Here is a 17,830-nt window from a genome sequence, read left to right as displayed (position 1 = left end):
TTGGAGAGTATCAACAATGCTCTGAACACCTGTGAGGCTCCATGAGAGCCCACTGTCAAACTATTGACATTAAAAAAGCGTTTATTGGGAGGCAACCCAATTTTTATCTAATTTCTATTTTTATTGTTTTTCATGTTTTATTAGGTTCATGATCATGTGGAGTCACAAAATAAATATAAAAATTGAAAACAGAATCAAAAACAGCAGAAGAAAAATCACACCCTGGAGGAAGACCTTACTGGCGTTTAAACGCCAGTAAGAAGCATTTGGCTGGCGTTCAATGCCAGAACAGAGCATGGTTCTGGCACTGAACGCCCAAAATGGGCAGCATCTGGGCGTTTGAACGCCAGAATTGCACCCTGGAGAAGAGTTGGCACTGAACGCCCAGAACAAGCATGGTTCTGGCGTTCAACGCCAGAAATGGGCAACAAATGGGCGTTCAACGCCCAGAACAAGCACCAATCTGGCGCTGAACACCCAGAGTTGTATGCAAGGGCATTTTGCATGCCCAATTTGGTGCAAGGTTGTAAATCCTTGAACACCTCAGGATCTGTGGACCCCACAGGATCCCCACCTACCTCCACTCACTTCTTCTCACCCCTCTTTCACACAATCCCATAAACACTCTTCCCCAAAACTCTTCACCAATCACCTCAATCTCTCTTCCCTATCACCACTTCACCACTCACATCCATCCACTTTTCCCCATAAACCTACCTCATAAACTCCACCTACCTTCAAAATTCAAAATCAATTTCCCACCCAAACCCACCCTTATGGCCGAACCTTACCCCCCTCCCTTCCCTATATATAGCCCTCCATTCTTCCTCATTTTCACACAACACAACCCTCTCTTCTCTTCTTGGGCGAATACACCACTCCCCCTCTCCTCCATATTTTCTTCTTCTTCTTCATCTATTCTTTCTTTTCTTGCTCGAGGGCGAGCAACATTCTAAGTTTGGTGTGGTAAAAGCATAAGCTTTTTGTTTTTCCATTACCATTGATGGCACCTAAGACCAGAGAATCCTCTAGAAAAGGGAAAGGGAAGACAAAAGCTTTCACCTCCGAGTCATGGGAGATGGAAAGATTCATCTCCAAAGCTCATCAAGACCACTTCTATCATATTGTGGCCAAGAAGAAGGTGATCCCTGAGGTCCCTTTCAAGCTCAAGAAGAATGAGTATCCGGAGATCCGACATGAAATCCAAAGAAGAGGTTGGGAAGTTCTAACAAACCCCATCCAACAAGTCGGCATCCTAATGGTTCAAGAGTTCTATGCCAATGCATGGATCACTAGGAACCATGAACAAAGTAAGAACCCGGACCCAAAGAATTATCTCACCATGGTTCGGAGGAAATACTTAGATTTTAGCCCGAAAAATGTGAGGTTGGCGTTTAACTTGCCTATGATGCAAGGAGATGCACGCCCCTACACTAGAAGGGTCAACTTTAATCAAAGGTTGGACCAAGTCCTCATGGACATATGTGTGGAAGGAGCTCAATGGAAGATTGACTCCAAAGGCAAGCTGGTTCAACTAAGAAGACTGGACCTCAAGGCTGTGGCTAGAGGATGGTTGGAGTTCATCCAACGCTCCATCATCCCCACTAGCAACCGATCTGAAGTTACTGTGGATCGGGCCATCATGATTCATAGCATCATGATTGGAGAGGAAGTAGAAGTTCATGAAGTCATCTCTCTTGAACTCTACAAAATGGCCGAAAAGTCCCCCCCCCCCATGGCAAGGCTAGCTTTGCCTCATCTTATTTGCCAGCTATGTTACTCAGCTGGAGCTTTCATAGAAGGAGACATTCTCATTGAGGAAGAGAAGCCCATCACTAAGAAAAGGATGGAGCAAGCAAGAGAGCCCATTCATGGAGCTCAAGAGGCGCAGGAAGCTCATCACCATGAGATCCCGGAGATGCCTCAAATGCATTTTCCTCCATAAAACTATTGGGAGCAAATCAACACCTCCCTAGGAGAATTAAGTTCCAACATGGGATAACTAAGGGTGGAACATCAAGAGCACTCCATCATCCTTCATGAAATTAGAGAAGATCAAAAAGCAATGAGGGAGGAGCAACAAAGACAAGGAAGAGACATAGAAGAGCTCAAGGACATCATTGGTTCCTCAAGAAGGAAACGCCACCATCACTAAGGTGGACTCATTCCTTGTTCTTATATTCTCTGTTTTTCATTTTCTATGATAAGTGCTTATCTAAGTTTGTGTCTTATTACATGATCATTAGTATTTAGTAACTATGCCTTAAAGTAGTGAATATGAATCCATCACCTCTCTTAAATGAAAACTGTTTTAATTCAAAAGAACAAGAAGTACATGAGTTTCGAATTTATCCTTGAACTTAGTTTAATTATATCGATGTGGTGACAATGCTTCTTGTTTTCTGAATGAATGCTTGAACAGCGCATATGTCTTTTGAAGTTGTTGTTTAAGAATGTTAAATATGTTGGCTCTTGAAAGAATGATGACAAGGAGACATGTTATTTGATAATCTGAAAAATCATAAAAATGATTCTTGAAGCAAGAAAAAGCAGCAAAGAACAAAGCTTGCAGAAAAAAAAAGAAAAAAAAATAGCGAAAAAAAAATATAGAAAGAAAAAGAAAAAAGCAAGAGCAAAAAGCCAATAACCCTTAAAACCAAAAGGCAAGGGCAAATAAAAAGGATCCCAAGGCTTTGAGCATCAGTGGATAGGAGGGCCTAAAGGAATAAAATCCTGGTCTAAGCGGCTAAACCAAGCTGTCCCTAACCATGTGCTTGTGGCGTGAAGGTGTCAAGTGAAAACTTGAGACTGAGCGGTTAAAGTCAGGGTCCAAAGCAAAAAAAAAGAGTGTGCTTAAGAACCCTGGACACCTCTAATTGGGGACTTTAGCAAAGCTGAGTCACAATCTGAAAAGGTTCACCCAATTATGTGTCTGTGGCATTTATGTATCCGGTGGTAATACTGGAAAACAAAGTGCTTAGGGCCACGGCCAAGACTCATAAAATAGCTGTGTTCAAGAATCATCATACTGAACTAGGAGAATCAATAACACTATCTGAACTCTGAGTTCCTATAGAAGCCAATCATTCTGAACTTCAATGGATAAAGTGAGATGCCAAAACTATTCAAGAGGCAAAAAAACTACAAGTCCCGCTCATCTGATTGGAGCTATGTTTCATTGATAGTTTGGAATTTATAGTATATTCTCTTCTTTTTATCCTATTTGATTTTCAGTTGCTTGGGGACAAGCAACAATTTAAGTTTGGTGTTATGATGAGCGGATAATTTATACGCTTTTTGGCATTGTTTTTAGTATGTTTTTAGTAGAATCTAGTTACTTTTAGGGATGTTTTTATTAGTTTTTATGTTAAATTCACATTTCTGGATTTTACTATGAGTTTGTGTGTTTTTCTGTGATTTCAGGTATTTTCTGGCTGAAATCGAGGGACTTGAGCAAAAATCAGATTCAGAGGTTGAAGAAGGATTGCTGATGCTGTTGGATTCTGACCTCCCTGCACTCAAAGTGTATTTTCTGGAGCTACAGAACTCAAAATGGCGCGCTTCTAATTGCGTTGGAAAGTAGACATCCAGGGCTTTCCAGCAATATATAATAGTCCATACTTTGAACGAGTTTAGATGACGTAAAAGGGCGTTGAACGCCAGTTCTACGCTGTTGTCTAGAGTTAAACGCCAGAAACAAGTCACAAACCAGAGTTGAACGCCAGAAATACGTTACAACCTGGCGTTCAACTCCAGAAAGAGCCTCTGCACGTGTAACATTCAAGCTCAGCCCAAGCACACACCAAGTGGGCCCCGGAAGTGGATTTATGCATCAATTACTTACTTCTGTAAACCCTAGTAGCTAGTTTATTATAAATAGGACTTTTTACTATTGTATTAGACATCTTGGGACGCCTGGTTCTTAGATCAGAGGGGCTGGCCATTCGGCCATGCCTGGACCTTTCACCTATGTATTTTCAACGGTAGAGTTTCTACACTCCATAGATTAAGGTGTGGAGCTCTGCTGTTCTTCAAGAATTAATGCAAAGTACTACTGTTTTTCTATTCAATTCAAGTTATTCCGCTTCTAAGATATTCATTCGCACTTCAACCTGAATGTGATGAACGTGACAATCATCATCATTCCCTATGAACGCGTGCCTGACAACCACTTCCGTTCTACCTTATATTGAATGAGTATCTCTTGGATCTCTTAATCAGAATCTTCGTGGTATAAGCTAGATTGATGGCGGCAGTTATGAGAGTCCAGAAAGTCTAAACCTTGTCTGTGGTATTCCGAGTAGGACTCTGGGATTGAATAACTGTGACGAACTTCAAACTCGCGATTGCTGGGCGTAGTGACAGACGCAAAAGGAGGGTGAATCCTATTCCAGCATGATCGAGAACCTCAGATGATTAGCCGTGCTGTGACAGAGCATTTGGACCATTTTCACAAGAGGATGGGATGTAGCCATTGACAAGGGTGATGCCTCCAGACGATTAGCCATGCAGTAACAGCGCATCGGACCATTTTTCAGAGAGGATCAAAAGTAGCCATTGACAACGGTGATGTCCTTACATAAAGCCAGCCATGGAAAGGAGTAAGATTGATTGGATGAAGACAGCAGGAAAGCAGAGGTTCAGAGGAACGAATGCATCTCTATACGCTTATCTGAAATTCTAACCAATGAATTACATAAGTATTTCTATCCTTATTTTATGTTTACTTCTTATTTAATTTTGAAAACTCCATAACCTTTTGATATCCGCCTGACTGAGATTTACAAGGTGACCATAGCTTGCTTCATACCAACAATCTCCGTGGGATCGACCCTTACTCGCGTAAGGTTTATTACTTGGACGACCTAGTGCACTTGCTGGTTAGTTGTGCGAAGTTGTGATAAAAAGTTGAGATTACAATTGAGCGTACCATGTTGATGGCGCCATTGATGATCACAATTTCGTGCACCAGTTTTGCTCTTAGGTATGGTTAAATTTATTCTATTTGCTTGTTTCAATATGAAATGTAGGGGTTGACATTCCGAAAATAGAAAAAAAAATCCAGCTCACCGGGAAATCAAAGAGCAATTTAAAAAGAAGACAACCACTCAACTGCGCGACTTTGTTTATGCCTGTCCTATGGAAACAGAAGCGGATAGGATTAATTTTAGAAGGTACTTCATATTGGTGGTCTTAAAGACGTTCCTGTGTCCAACCAGCCAACAAACAATTTTTGCATGGCACATTCCTCCAATTTTGGATGTCTCAGATCCAAGTAAATTTAACTGGGCACAGAAGACATTCAAGTGGCTAGGGAAGGTGATTGAAACACACCAAAATAAGAAGCTTGAAACCTGTGGCGGCTGCATGTTTGCCCTAATGGTATGTTTAATTGTTCATTTACTTATTTAGCCCACTTGCGGTAATGATGAACTAAGAAACCGTACAATCTTTCCATCCAGCTCTTGTACTTTCAGCGGCTAAGGCATGGGCCACTAGAGCGCTGTCGAGAACCGGAGCCATGGTTGACTGCATGGAATGCATCAGAACTTGAAAAAAAGGCAAACAATGTAATTGATGAGGTACTAGGATGGATGATATATTCTCTATTATAATATAATCAACCTAAGACATTTATTGTTTTCTACCTTGAGCTTTTGGATGAGCGTTTCGTAACCTCAGTTGACCCTTTGATGTTAGGGTCCCATCGGAAAGAGGGCCAAATTTTGAGAGGATCCAAAGTTGCGAACCAGGAAGAAGGGGGGAGTATATGCAGCTAAAAAAAGAGCGGAAAGAGAGAATGCATGAGTAAAGCGACTCAAAAGGTAATCTGTCCTTTGCAATTTAAAGCATGGGCAACATTAAAGTCATAGGCGTTTACTTTAGATTATAATTTCTGGTGTTTATTTTTAATTGCACAAATAGACACATGCTCCTATAGAATTTGGATGCTTTATATGTTCCACAACAGTGTACTTGTATGTCGAACTAATTAAAGTTGGTATGTGGAATTGTCGCTTAATGTACACAGGAATGCAAAGAGGTATCTGTTAAAAATATGGACTATAAGAAACCAGCTGAAACACCATCAAGGACATGTGAATCAAAACTGCCAGGAAGCCCTACAGAACCACCAGGGGTGAGTTCATCTGAGTGTCTACATGTGTTGGCATCATAAATTAATTACTACGATCTAGTATTGATGTTTCTTACGAAGTGAATTTTCTGTTGTGGTCATGGATTTGTATGCGAGTATATAACATAGCTGTTTCTTTCTAAAATCATGATAATTTGGTGTATATACCATATTCAGGGAAGCAAGATAGGCACCCGAAGAAAGCTGCTCGTCATCAGACCCAGATTCGGTAAAGGCAGCCATACAGCACGGGCTGCCAAGACGCGCAAGAAGAGGAGTGCAGTTGTTTCTGACTCCGATGACGACGACCACGTGCCACATGTTATTCCAAAGCGCCATTTATTTGATCACAGCTCAAGCCTGACAGGTGAGCACCTAAATCAGGATGCCAAACAGTTTGATGGGCCGCAATTTCATCCAACTACACCATCCACAGTAACAGAGCAAGTAACTGAATATGATTTTGACAGGTAAGCTCTATCAGTTTACATCTGTTGTAGATATGTAATGGATGTATCTTGATTTACATGTGACTTATATCAGAGTGATAACTGACTTGCCTTATTTTGTTGACTTCGATGTAGAGAGTTTGATTTGAACTTCGTGCGGTGTCCGGAAGTCGAGGAGATATTGGTAAAAATTGAGCAGAAGAAATATAGCAATCCTTTGGAAATGGAACCCCTACAGACCGTGATGCCGAATAAGTCACAGTGCCAGACCCCGAGTCCCGGAAGGCCTAGCTTTTCACTGGGTTTGACACAACTTGAGAAGCCACCGATCACACCCCCCATCACAGCAGTACATCCAAGTCTTAAGGATGTTAAGCTAGGAGAGGAGAAGGAAGACACGGTCCGAGATTGGATTCTGAACTCTTCCCTCAACGAAGATGAGCTGTTGGCAACCTACGATGGTAGGCCATATCTTCGGCTGTTGAGGAAGGATCTATTAACATTGAAAGCACGCGGTTGGGTTAACAACAACGTAAGTGCTTAATCTTGATGTTTTAGCTTCACTTGTTACATTCTTCGTACACTTTATATCATGGTTTTAAATTTTGCACCGCAGATCATTCAATGGATGTGTTACGCATTCAATGATGCACAGTCCGAGAGATTCAAACGCGATTTCTACTGTGTCTGTCCGAGCATATTGGTATGAATAATATAATATTTTCACAACTTATTGTAGGCACTTTATAACTGACTAATCCTCCTACAACAGGAAACAGTCATGCAACCACACAACCTCAAATCTTTCCATAACGGGCCAGTTGCGGTGTATGAGGGCTTGGGTCCAAACTTTGGAGAGGATTCCAGATTCTTTAACAAAGTGGATGCAGCAAAAAGAAAATGGGTGAGACATTGATGTATTTTACATGTTGCATGACATAGCATATTTAGACGAGAATGTAGTTGTCCGTGTTAATTAGTATGCATAGTTTGCTAGGTGTTTGTTGCATATGTAACACAATTCTTGATGTTTTTTCTTGATCGACCTGTTGAGTAGTTCTTGTTGAATAGAATCCATCATAATTAAGACGGGGGATGTATCGCCTATTGGTGCCCGTAGATTGAGATGATTGTTTCACTTGTGCGGAATTTGATCTATTTGTGCTTGATGGTACACAATACGTTTAATGTTTGACTATGTTGTGACGCGTGAATTTTTGTGACAGTGGTTTATTCCGATGTATTCAAAAGGACACTGGTGGCTGTATGCATTTGAAGTGGCAAGGAAAAGGATTGTGGTAATCGATAGTCTTCATGATGAGGCACCCGACGATGAAAGGAAGAAACTAGATTCATATGCGGTAAGATCAAACACTTGTTTAAGCTTTATTAATGAATACATGAACCACTTAAAACATATGCTAAAGAGAGATTGCTGAGTGATTTTCAGGGACGGCTAATTGAAGACATGGCTAGGGTGGCCATCCCGATGTATGACCGGAGTCCAAACAGTCCAGTGTGTGCGTATGCCAAAGTCCCCATGCAACCAAACGGGTAAGAGCGTTCAAACTAACAAACCCAATAAATGATCATTTCGTTAGTGGGTTTAGCATAACCATTTTATTGACGGCATCGGTTTTACTTGATTATCTAGTTGGGACTGCGGTATCTATGCCATCAAATTCATGGAGACATGGAATGAAGATTGTAACATAGACGAATGGAATGATGTAAGTTAACATGTCGGTCTATGTTTTGGTTGTTATTACCATCTCATGTTAATTTGAAACATTAAACAACATGCTTGTATTTTTAAAAACTACATAGGAAATGCTTCTGTCAATGAGATTTGAGCTGATGTTAGATATTGTTATGGGAGCCCATAATGGATCAATCCAACTGGTGCGATCTTTGTTAGAGCAGAAAGACGGACGTGTTCGCCGCAACCGTCAAAGAAACAAGAAAAAGGTGGTAAAATCACCCTTCACAGCACCAAGTACAAGGTCATTGATGGAAAGAGTGGGAGAATTACCTGTGAGGAAGACCCGGAAAAGGAGAATGCGATAGTTGTACTTAGTTTTCAAACAATACGCTCAAATCTTCTTAGCTTCTTTTTGTGTCCATGGGTTGGAGTTTTATTACAACAGAGTTGCTACATTATCATGGCAAAATTCATTTATATGGTTTATTTCTGTTGCAATACATTTGGTTTTGTTGCATGTAGTTAACGATTCTTAAAAGCTAAGAGTAAGGAACAACAAAGGTATTAAGCGGATCCATCCACGCACAAGGTGAATCAAAACTTAAAACTGAAATAACCATCCACCCAAGTAATAAATCAAACATCTTCCTTGTACTAGTTGTACCTAATAACAGACAACTCTTTAAGTTTCATAAATAAACACTCGAAACCTATAGAAATAACCATACTCTATCCTACTAAGCCGACCATCCACGATATAATACTAAGACACCATTCCTAATACACACTAAAAAAAAACAATTCGCAATCCACAGGCAAAAATCATACTGGCACAATTAGAAATAACCATCCATGAACCTGAGCCAGTGAACATCCATATTATAACTATTGTAAGTAATAACATGCAATTTTGTATCCACATTAAAAGTAACCATCCACTCACCTAATAACGCGAACATCCACATTATAAATCCTGTAACTAATCACTAGCCATTCGGATTCCACATTAAAAGTAACCATCCAGTAATATATTGAGGTGAACATCCATATTATAACTCGTGATTAATAACATTCCTTTCGTGATACATGCTAAATAACCATCCAGAAACAAATAGAAATAATCATCTGCAAACCTACTAAACCGAACATCCGCTTTATTTATCTTGGTTACTAAGACACTCGTATATATAAAAAAATAACCATGCACAAGCCTAAGGAATCGAACATCCATACTATATGACATTTAAATCATCAAAAACAAATAGCTAATCCGATAAGAAGTAACCATCCAAACACCAGAAAAATAACAATCAATAACCGTAGTAAAGCGAACATCCTACATATGCCACTCGAAGTTAAAAGCACACAACATCCCAAATTTATTAAATGGTTAAAATACAGATTATACGACATGTATTTATGTAGACAGTATTCTACAACCAGTCAATCGACATCCAGAAAAGTATAAACAGGCCAGATACGTGAGTAGCATCAAGATAATGTCATGAAAATACAAATTTCATAATTTTCTTATCATAGAAAACCTAAACAGAGAAAATGACCATGAAACATACATATTGAGTTGTATGCCCTAACAAAAGGGACCTCTAATATAACATAATGGATGCAGTATCGTAAACAATCTAGGTATTGTCAAAGGAGTTTAAGAGCGACATGAATCCACCAAGTCATTGCTTAGCAATCTGCTGAGCGGAAGCCTCCGAAGCTTGATTTGCAGCAGATTCTACACGATTATTCTGAAACAAACAAGCTCAATCAAAACCAACCCACTATCGACGTAATAAAAACCGTTGTAAAAGTGAAGTTTAACTTTAAATCCTATACATACCTTGCGTACACTCTTCCGCTTTCTCTGCATGGATTTTCTGATTGATTTATCCAACTCATATCCTAGCCTTTTGCCTTTTGGACAACCTTTAGTGGTTACTTTTGATGGGGCCTGAATGTCTTCTGTGCCGAAAACAGTCGAAGGGCCTGTGATGATGCTATTATGTGCAGTAGTGACCGTGTTATTTCGCATCTTGCCATGGTAATCTTCTAGCTTGGCCCTTGCATCCTCCAGAACATTATGCAGCATGTCTGCCTCGTCATCACAGTCCACAAATTCCTGTGCAACATTGTAGAAATGTGCACACAACTCTCTGAATATGTTGTGACTTTCATTTGAACGTCTAACGTCGTGGCTACTCTTAATGTAGGTGTGCTTGCGCTTTATGTTCTTGCTCCAACGAGGTAAAACATAGCAGGAAGGTACCTCGTTAACTTTGTAAGATGAAAGTACTACAAGACAGTGGCAACATAATATACCTGCACTCTCGAACAAGTTACAATCACATCGAACCTCGTGTGTCAAACGATCAAAATGGACGTCAAACGTAACATATCGAGTCGTCTCATAGACTAGTATTTTCTCTTCCACTTTTACCCTAGCGGAGTTGCCCTGTTCATCCACGGCACGAATAGTGCAATCAGCCTTCTTGCCAAACTCGGTTTGGACATCCCTAAACATCTCGTTGGTATACTCTTTTTGAAATCGTCTCTCGATAGCTGATCTAGTTGAACATGGGATTAGACCTCTCGAGTCTGCAGCATCGTCCTCCAGTTCCTTCTGCTCTTTCGTTCCTAGGACATTGTCGAACTCGTGGACGAACTGGACCAAACTAGTCTTACAATTTAAGTATCCACCAAAGAATGAGTGCATACCCTCACTCCTCTGCGTACTCTTCATGGAAGCCCAGAATTGACCCTTGAAAAAGATAGGCACCCACATGTGTCGGTCCTTAAATAGATCTAAAAAAGAAACAAACCCACCAAAAAACAAAACCATGCATAAGAACGTTTTTCCAGAACATAATACAAGAACACAACAACATCTAAGCACTTCCGGCACATGATTTTCCTAAAAAGACACAAACCTGATAGCCATCTGTTGTGATGTAAGTTGAACTCATCAATAAACTCAGCCTAATGATCCTCGAAATCCTCAACCGACTTAGAGTTCCATATAATGTGTTTCAACTCAGCATTCAACTCTTTGAACCTAGAATAACCTCCAAGCTTGTTGTGTATCTTTTGTGTTATATGCCATATGCACCACTGGTGTCGTGTATTGGGCAGGACCTTCTTAATTGCACCAAACATAGACTTGCATTGGTCTGTGATGATGCCCTTCGGTGCCATTCCCATGCACTTCAGCCATTGTGTGAACACCCACTCAAAACTCGGGATCTCCTCACTGCCTAGCAGAGCGCAGCCTAGCAAAGTAGATTTACCATGGTGGTTCACACCAATGAAAGCAGCGAATGGAAATCCATGCCTAAAGGACGAACAACTATATTTAGAAACATGAAACTAATAAAAAATAATAAAATAATTAAACAATGAGAACTTAAATACATTTTACCGGTTCGTGCTGTATGTAGTATCAAATGAGACCACCTCTCCATAGTATTCATAAGATGCCCTACACCTTGCATCCACCCAAACTGCACTCGTAAACTTGTTATCCTCATTTATATTCACTGCGTAAAAGTAGTTCGGATTCAACTCCTTCATTTGCATGAAGTAATTCAGCATCTCCTTGACATCTGCGTTTACATTTGTGGATCGGAGTCTTGATGAAATGTAATTCCTGACGTCCTTCTCTGAGAAGCCCAAGTTCGAAGGCCCACCAACTTCATTGGCTAATGCTAGAAAGGTCTTGTTGGGTCGAATGCCTGCCTCATCATTAACCTCAATGATACACTTCGCATGCATTGTTAACTCCCTGTTCTCGTGGTAGTGCACCGCCTTCCTAGTTGAACACGGGTGCAAGTGATTTAGTTCAACCTTCAACAAGACCCAATCATGCTTTTCCCTATCGAACTTTGCATATATTCTTGCTCTGCATCCCACACCTGCCATTGTGTTCTTCCGTATGGGTGCCTTGATACGAGACGCCCGGAAATCCTCCCGATTGCAATGGATAGATTGGTTGATCGGTTGCTTTGTCATCCTGTCAAAATTTGTGGCCCTTATCTTACTTATGAAACCAACTTTTTTTTTGCATAGGTCGCATAAAAATCCTGGGCCAACTTCAAATGCTCAAACCGCATCCCAACTCTTGGTATTTCATTGTCAGCAAGGCAACTATGGTCTAGTAACTGCAAATCAGTTCAAAATAGACATCATTTCAGCCACACGATGATAAATGGTCTATTCAAACATGCGGTTAACGAAAAAACAATAATAAAATAGAATCCGAACCTCATCAACAAGTTCCGTGTCATTACATTCCAACTCAGTAATTTTCGTACATTCTATAGCCTACAATCAAACATACACAACGTAAGTAGATGCTATAATAAAATATCAACTAAATAGAATTTATTAATACTATATCCAAAAATATGATATTAAAATTTATTAATATGCATGAATTAATCTAAAGTGGCACCTAATGAGTTAGTATTGTGTTAACTATTCCCTATTTATATACAGAATGCATAAATCCACCACATATCAAGTATCACTACACAAACTAAAATAGAGTCTTCTACTACCATGTAAACAGTCTCGTTATTAGCTCCTATAATTTTCTTCCATATTTATCCAAACTTGTTAGTGCATGCATGGTTTGATAGCATACAGATGAGGATTGTAACAATTTTAGTCGCAACTATGTGCAAAATTTTCATATTTAACACTATACATATATTCAAAACATGTCAGGGTGACCTATTAAAGAGGTATTGTAACACTTCATCATATCCAGTAAATAAATTTCTAACTTCATCTTCTTTAGAACTTTTCACATGGTTCATTGAAACTAGTTATAAAAACTTAGCAAGAACCCAATCTGTAACTAGTAAGTAGTAACAACTAACTAGTACATTGAATTATAACATTCCACCATTCTAAAATTGTAACTGTTTTCTCTTTTTAGGTAGAAAAAATTCAAACTAATCCTTTCACCGGATCATCCACTTATATATTACACTTTAACTAATAACCACATGAATGAACAAGAACACCATCCAAATTGTTCCGTTTGTAACAAAATATCATAATGGATTAAGAATGTTGAGCTTTTAATAACTATCTAATTTATATGAAAATAAACATACGTCTAAAAGAAACAAGATATATTGTTTACCTTGTCCAACTGTTCACTTTCTCCGTCGAACAAATCACCGGTAAAAGAAACTGGCACGAGACAACTCGGTTCAACGAAATTGTGCTCCATTAAAATGGTTGTGATAGGTGGAGACCTTGGGCTGCAGGAACTGCAATGGTGGAGGCCTTAGGCTGCAGGGGCTGCACAGGGCGTGATCACGGTGACCTACGCCGGGCTGCACAGTGCACGGGTTGACCGGTGTAGTGAAAAAAAATTTTCTCCACTTGGGGGGCTGCCGGACGTTGGAACAGGGAGGGAGGGCTGCATGGGTGGGCTGGGAACCAAGAGATAGGGGATATGGTTAGGATAAGAAACGTGTGCTAGTTCCTAGGTTGGTATAATTAATTGGTTATTAGTATAATTAAATCTATTTTGACTTATCCTTTTAAATTTTGAAAAATGGTTATTAGTATAATTAAATTAATTATATCATTAATTAAATTTATGAGTAATTTACATTTGTAACCCCATTGTTCATATTGTTCACTAGGATTATTGTTCTTTATTATAAATAAATTTGGCATTTTATTTTATACTTTCATTTTGAGTAAATGTTCAATTTAATTTTCAAAATTCAAAATACGTATCAATTATTTGTAAATGATTAACCACGTCCCTTATATTAAAAAATGTGAATCTTCGTTTATTTTTGAATAAAGTGCCATCTTAACAGTACTAGTATAGTTTTAAGTTCTAGCTTGAGATTACAACTTTACGTTAAAGTGGAAAAAGATTATGGGTCAAATTGGTATCCAAATTTATTTTCTAATGTCCAAATCAATCCATATTGAATTATAAAACTCTAACTTCCACCCTAATTTTTATCTCTTCTCTCATGTTCTTTGTCTCTTTTTTTTTTGGGATTAAATACTTTTTCGTCCCTAAAGTTTGAGGCCAAAATCAAAATCGTTTCAACCTTTTTTGTTTTTAAAATCATCCTCAACATTACAAAACGTTATAAAATCATCATTTTGTCCATAAACAATATTTTTTGGACAATTTTACCCTTAAACATAAATAATAAAAAAATATCCACACCCTCATCGTTAACTTCACATCATCATCATCGTTTCGCATCTCCTCCCTCTCTCTTTCTCACCACCATCACCATTGCCACCATAACCATCATCATTGCCATCATAATTAACCAACACACCTTCTTTCTCTCTATTACCCGTTCATCATCCTAAATTATTATCACCCACTCATTACTCCTAACACTTTTCTTTCAGCAATAATAACAGTCCCAAAATAAATCAACAGCAACATCCACAAAATAAATCAACAAAAATTTCAGATTAAATAATAATTCAATAATCTTCAATCACAATTTCAGATACAAAATTAGCAATAATAGAAATTAAAAAATTAAAAAAAAAGAAATGATGTTTATGTTCTTCAAAAATTAAAAAAAAAAAAAAGAAAGAAAGAACGGAGATAGAAATAGAGAACTCAAGAGAGGGGTGGTGTTGATGCCATCCGTTGCCGTCGCAGTTGAGGAAAAGAGGAGGAACGACGTGTGGGAAGCTACTGCTGACGCTATCGCATCTGTGGTTGAGGATAGAAACGACGATGATGGAGAACGAGGTGATGGCGGCGGCCAGAGCTAAAATCACTGGAGTAAGAGACCCAAATCGGTGGCTAGAGCTAAAACGACGTCGTTGATGTCGATGTCGACATAGTTGTCATTGAAAGCTAAGGAGGGGTCGGGATCGTCAAGAAAGTAGTCGTCGTGGGTGGCTGAGGAAGGTGAGGCCAACGCCAATGAAGAAAGGGTTGAGGTTGGTGATGGAGAGGGAGAAAAAGGTGGAAAACGAGGCGCGGGGACAGAGATAGTAGGACGGAGAAAAAGGAGAAAAGAAGAATTGGAGTTGGGATTGGGTTTGGGGGTTTCAAAGAGAGGGGTATGAGGAAGGAGATGTGGAGGGAAGAAAATGAAGAGATACAGAGGTGGGGTGGGGTAGGGTGGGGTGGGGTGGGGAGGAGGGAGAAGGGTTTTATTTTTGTTACGGGGGTGGGTGTGGGGGGGTTAATATTATTTTTAATATTTTTCTTAATTATTAAGGGTAATTTGATAAAAAAAATTGAAGTAGAAAAGAACGATTTTATAACGTTTTGTAACGTTGAGGATGATTTTAATAACAAAAAAAAGTCAGGGACGATTTTGATTTTGGCCTCAGATTTTAGGGACGAAAAAAGTATTTAACCCTTTATGTAATTGTGCTTGTGGGAGGCAATAGATCATTACTGAACGGCTCACACAATGACAAGGGATTGGCAGAAAATTTAGACAATTGTGGTGCATTCTGCCAGGTTCCTTTCAGTTATTTTTATAATGGGTAAACTATCAAAAACGTAATTGAATAATTTTATCGTCGACAAAAATACATTCAAATTTTTTTATCGACAAAAATATTCTCAAATAATTTAGAAATGCGACAAAAATATCTAACATTAAATATGTATTTTTCAAAAAATACTTTAGACATTAAATTTTGATACAAATTTTTGCAAGTATGATTAAAAAAATAAGATATTTTTATTTTTAAAAGTTAGTGATTTTTTGCTAAATATATATTTTTTGTGATTTTTTGAAAGTATTATTGTTGTTGACAAAAAACCACAAAAAAATATATACTTAACGAAAAATTACCAAATTTTAAGAAAAAAATATTTCATTTTTCTAATCATGCTTGCATAAAATCGCATCAAAATTCAATCTTTAAAGTATTTTTTGAGAATAATATTTAATGTTGGCCATTTTGTCGTATTTTTAAATTATTTGAGAATATTTTTGTTGATAACAAAATTTAAGTGCATTTTTGTTAACGGCAAAATTATCGAATTCATTTTTGGTAGTTTATCATTTCATAATTCTCAAAAAATAATAAAAATATATATTCTCTTTTTTTCTATTATTTCTTATTTTGTCTTTATTGTGTTGGGTTTGGAAATGCAAAATAAAAATATAAAATAAAATAACAAAGTTATTTATAATTAAGTGTTATTTTGATCTTAAGGTATAGACCAAAATTTCTTTTCTCTCCAATCTTTTTTTGCATACAAAATCGTCTCTAAGGTTCAACTTAATTTTAAATCGTCCTTAGCAAAGAAATATATTTTTTAAAGACAATTTTTCTCTTTATGGTGTCGTTTCTTTTATTTCATTCTCGCAAAATTATTTTTTCTTCCTCAATTAACTTACAATGTTTGAGAACACACTGATTCTTTATCATGTTTGCGTGAAACCCTAAGAATGCGTTCCTACGAAGATGAGCCATGCTGGTTATTGAAAAAATTTTGTTGTTGGGAGTTCCACCCCAGGTGCGGCATCACAGAAGTCACTCATCTTCATCATTGTAGAGAGTCGTTGTTGAGGTATGCTTACTTTTCATGTATAGCCTCTTCACCTTAACTATTTCTAAGATTTGGCTGGTTTGAACATGGTTATATTGTTGATGCATCTAAGTGATTTTAGAGTTCAATGTAGGGCATATTGACTGTGTATAAAGCTAGGGTTTGATGATGTATTTCTTTTCTTTCTTGTTTGTTTTAGTAATATATTCTATTAAAGAATAGGATTGTCAGAGCAAAAGATGAGATACTTTAACATGAGGATGCATCATGGGGTGCATTTGGTTATGATAATGGGTATTTAAGTATCTGAAGGAGAAAACTATAATTATTGAAAAAATTGATGGCGATTGGTGGTTTGTGTTGGCCATGAATTGTTAAGACGGTTTAGTTACTTGGAGTCCAACATATCAGCATTATGGTATAAAGATCCCACAGTGGATGATTGTGAGAAAAACTTGAAATGTTGAAAGGGGACTCGGATGCAATTGAGATATGCATAATAGCTCAGATGAAAAATTTGGTGGATTTGTTTATGGTCCATGAAATTGGGGATTAAGAGGAGTTCCCTGAAGTTGGTTATATTGATGTAGGGGGAGTTAATAAGGGTGTTGAAAGTAAGCAGGTTAATGGTGCTAATCTTAAGATGGTACTTTATGAAGGAGAGTAACAAAGGAATGTGCATCAGCAGAATGATGAGAATTTGACTGAAAGTGTGGCATTTGATGATGATGTGGAAACAAATTTTCAGAATGTGGTAACCGAGAAACATAACGAGTGTGTTTCAGAAGATATAAGAGGTGATGGACAGAGTGGAGGAGATAGAGATGATATAGAATATGACTATCTAATGAAGAGAAAAATAGTTCATATGATATCCACTTCACTGACAGTGAAGAAGAGTATGAATATGATAGTGGGTTTGGAGAAATGAATTATGTGCCAGAGGTGTCTACTGCTACCAAGGGCAAATGTGTTGTAACAAGTGGGCTAAGTGATGAAGAAGGGACAAA

The 17,830-nt window shown here is 38.2% G+C and overlaps 2 protein-coding genes across 2 annotated transcripts; both read right to left on the bottom strand.

Moving 5' to 3' along the window:
- Positions 1 to 9,975: 9,975 nt before the first annotated feature.
- On the bottom strand, positions 9,976 to 11,078 carry LOC107632952 (protein FAR1-RELATED SEQUENCE 6-like). Its single transcript, XM_016336593.1, has 2 exons — positions 10,137 to 11,078; positions 9,976 to 10,044 (listed from the first exon to the last, which is right to left on the bottom strand). Exons 1-2 carry the CDS (start codon positions 11,076 to 11,078, stop codon positions 9,976 to 9,978), a joined length of 1,011 nt encoding a protein of 336 aa, XP_016192079.1.
- Positions 11,079 to 11,272: 194 nt separating this feature from the next.
- LOC107632951 (protein FAR1-RELATED SEQUENCE 5-like) lies at positions 11,273 to 13,532 on the bottom strand. The gene is made up of 5 exons (XM_016336592.1): positions 13,443 to 13,532; positions 12,554 to 12,613; positions 12,398 to 12,450; positions 11,712 to 12,302; positions 11,273 to 11,624 (listed from the first exon to the last, which is right to left on the bottom strand). The coding sequence occupies exons 1-5, from the start codon at positions 13,530 to 13,532 to the stop codon at positions 11,273 to 11,275; spliced, it is 1,146 nt and encodes a 381-aa protein (XP_016192078.1).
- Positions 13,533 to 17,830: the final 4,298 nt, after the last annotated feature.

This window comes from Arachis ipaensis, chromosome B3 (assembly GCF_059453495.1).
Source record: "Arachis ipaensis isolate K30076 ecotype BB chromosome B3, ASM5945349v1, whole genome shotgun sequence".
In the NCBI taxonomy this organism is placed as follows: Eukaryota; Viridiplantae; Streptophyta; class Magnoliopsida; order Fabales; family Fabaceae; genus Arachis; species Arachis ipaensis.
Note: the sequence above shows the minus strand (reverse complement) of the source record. Positions and strands in the feature narration are given on the sequence as shown.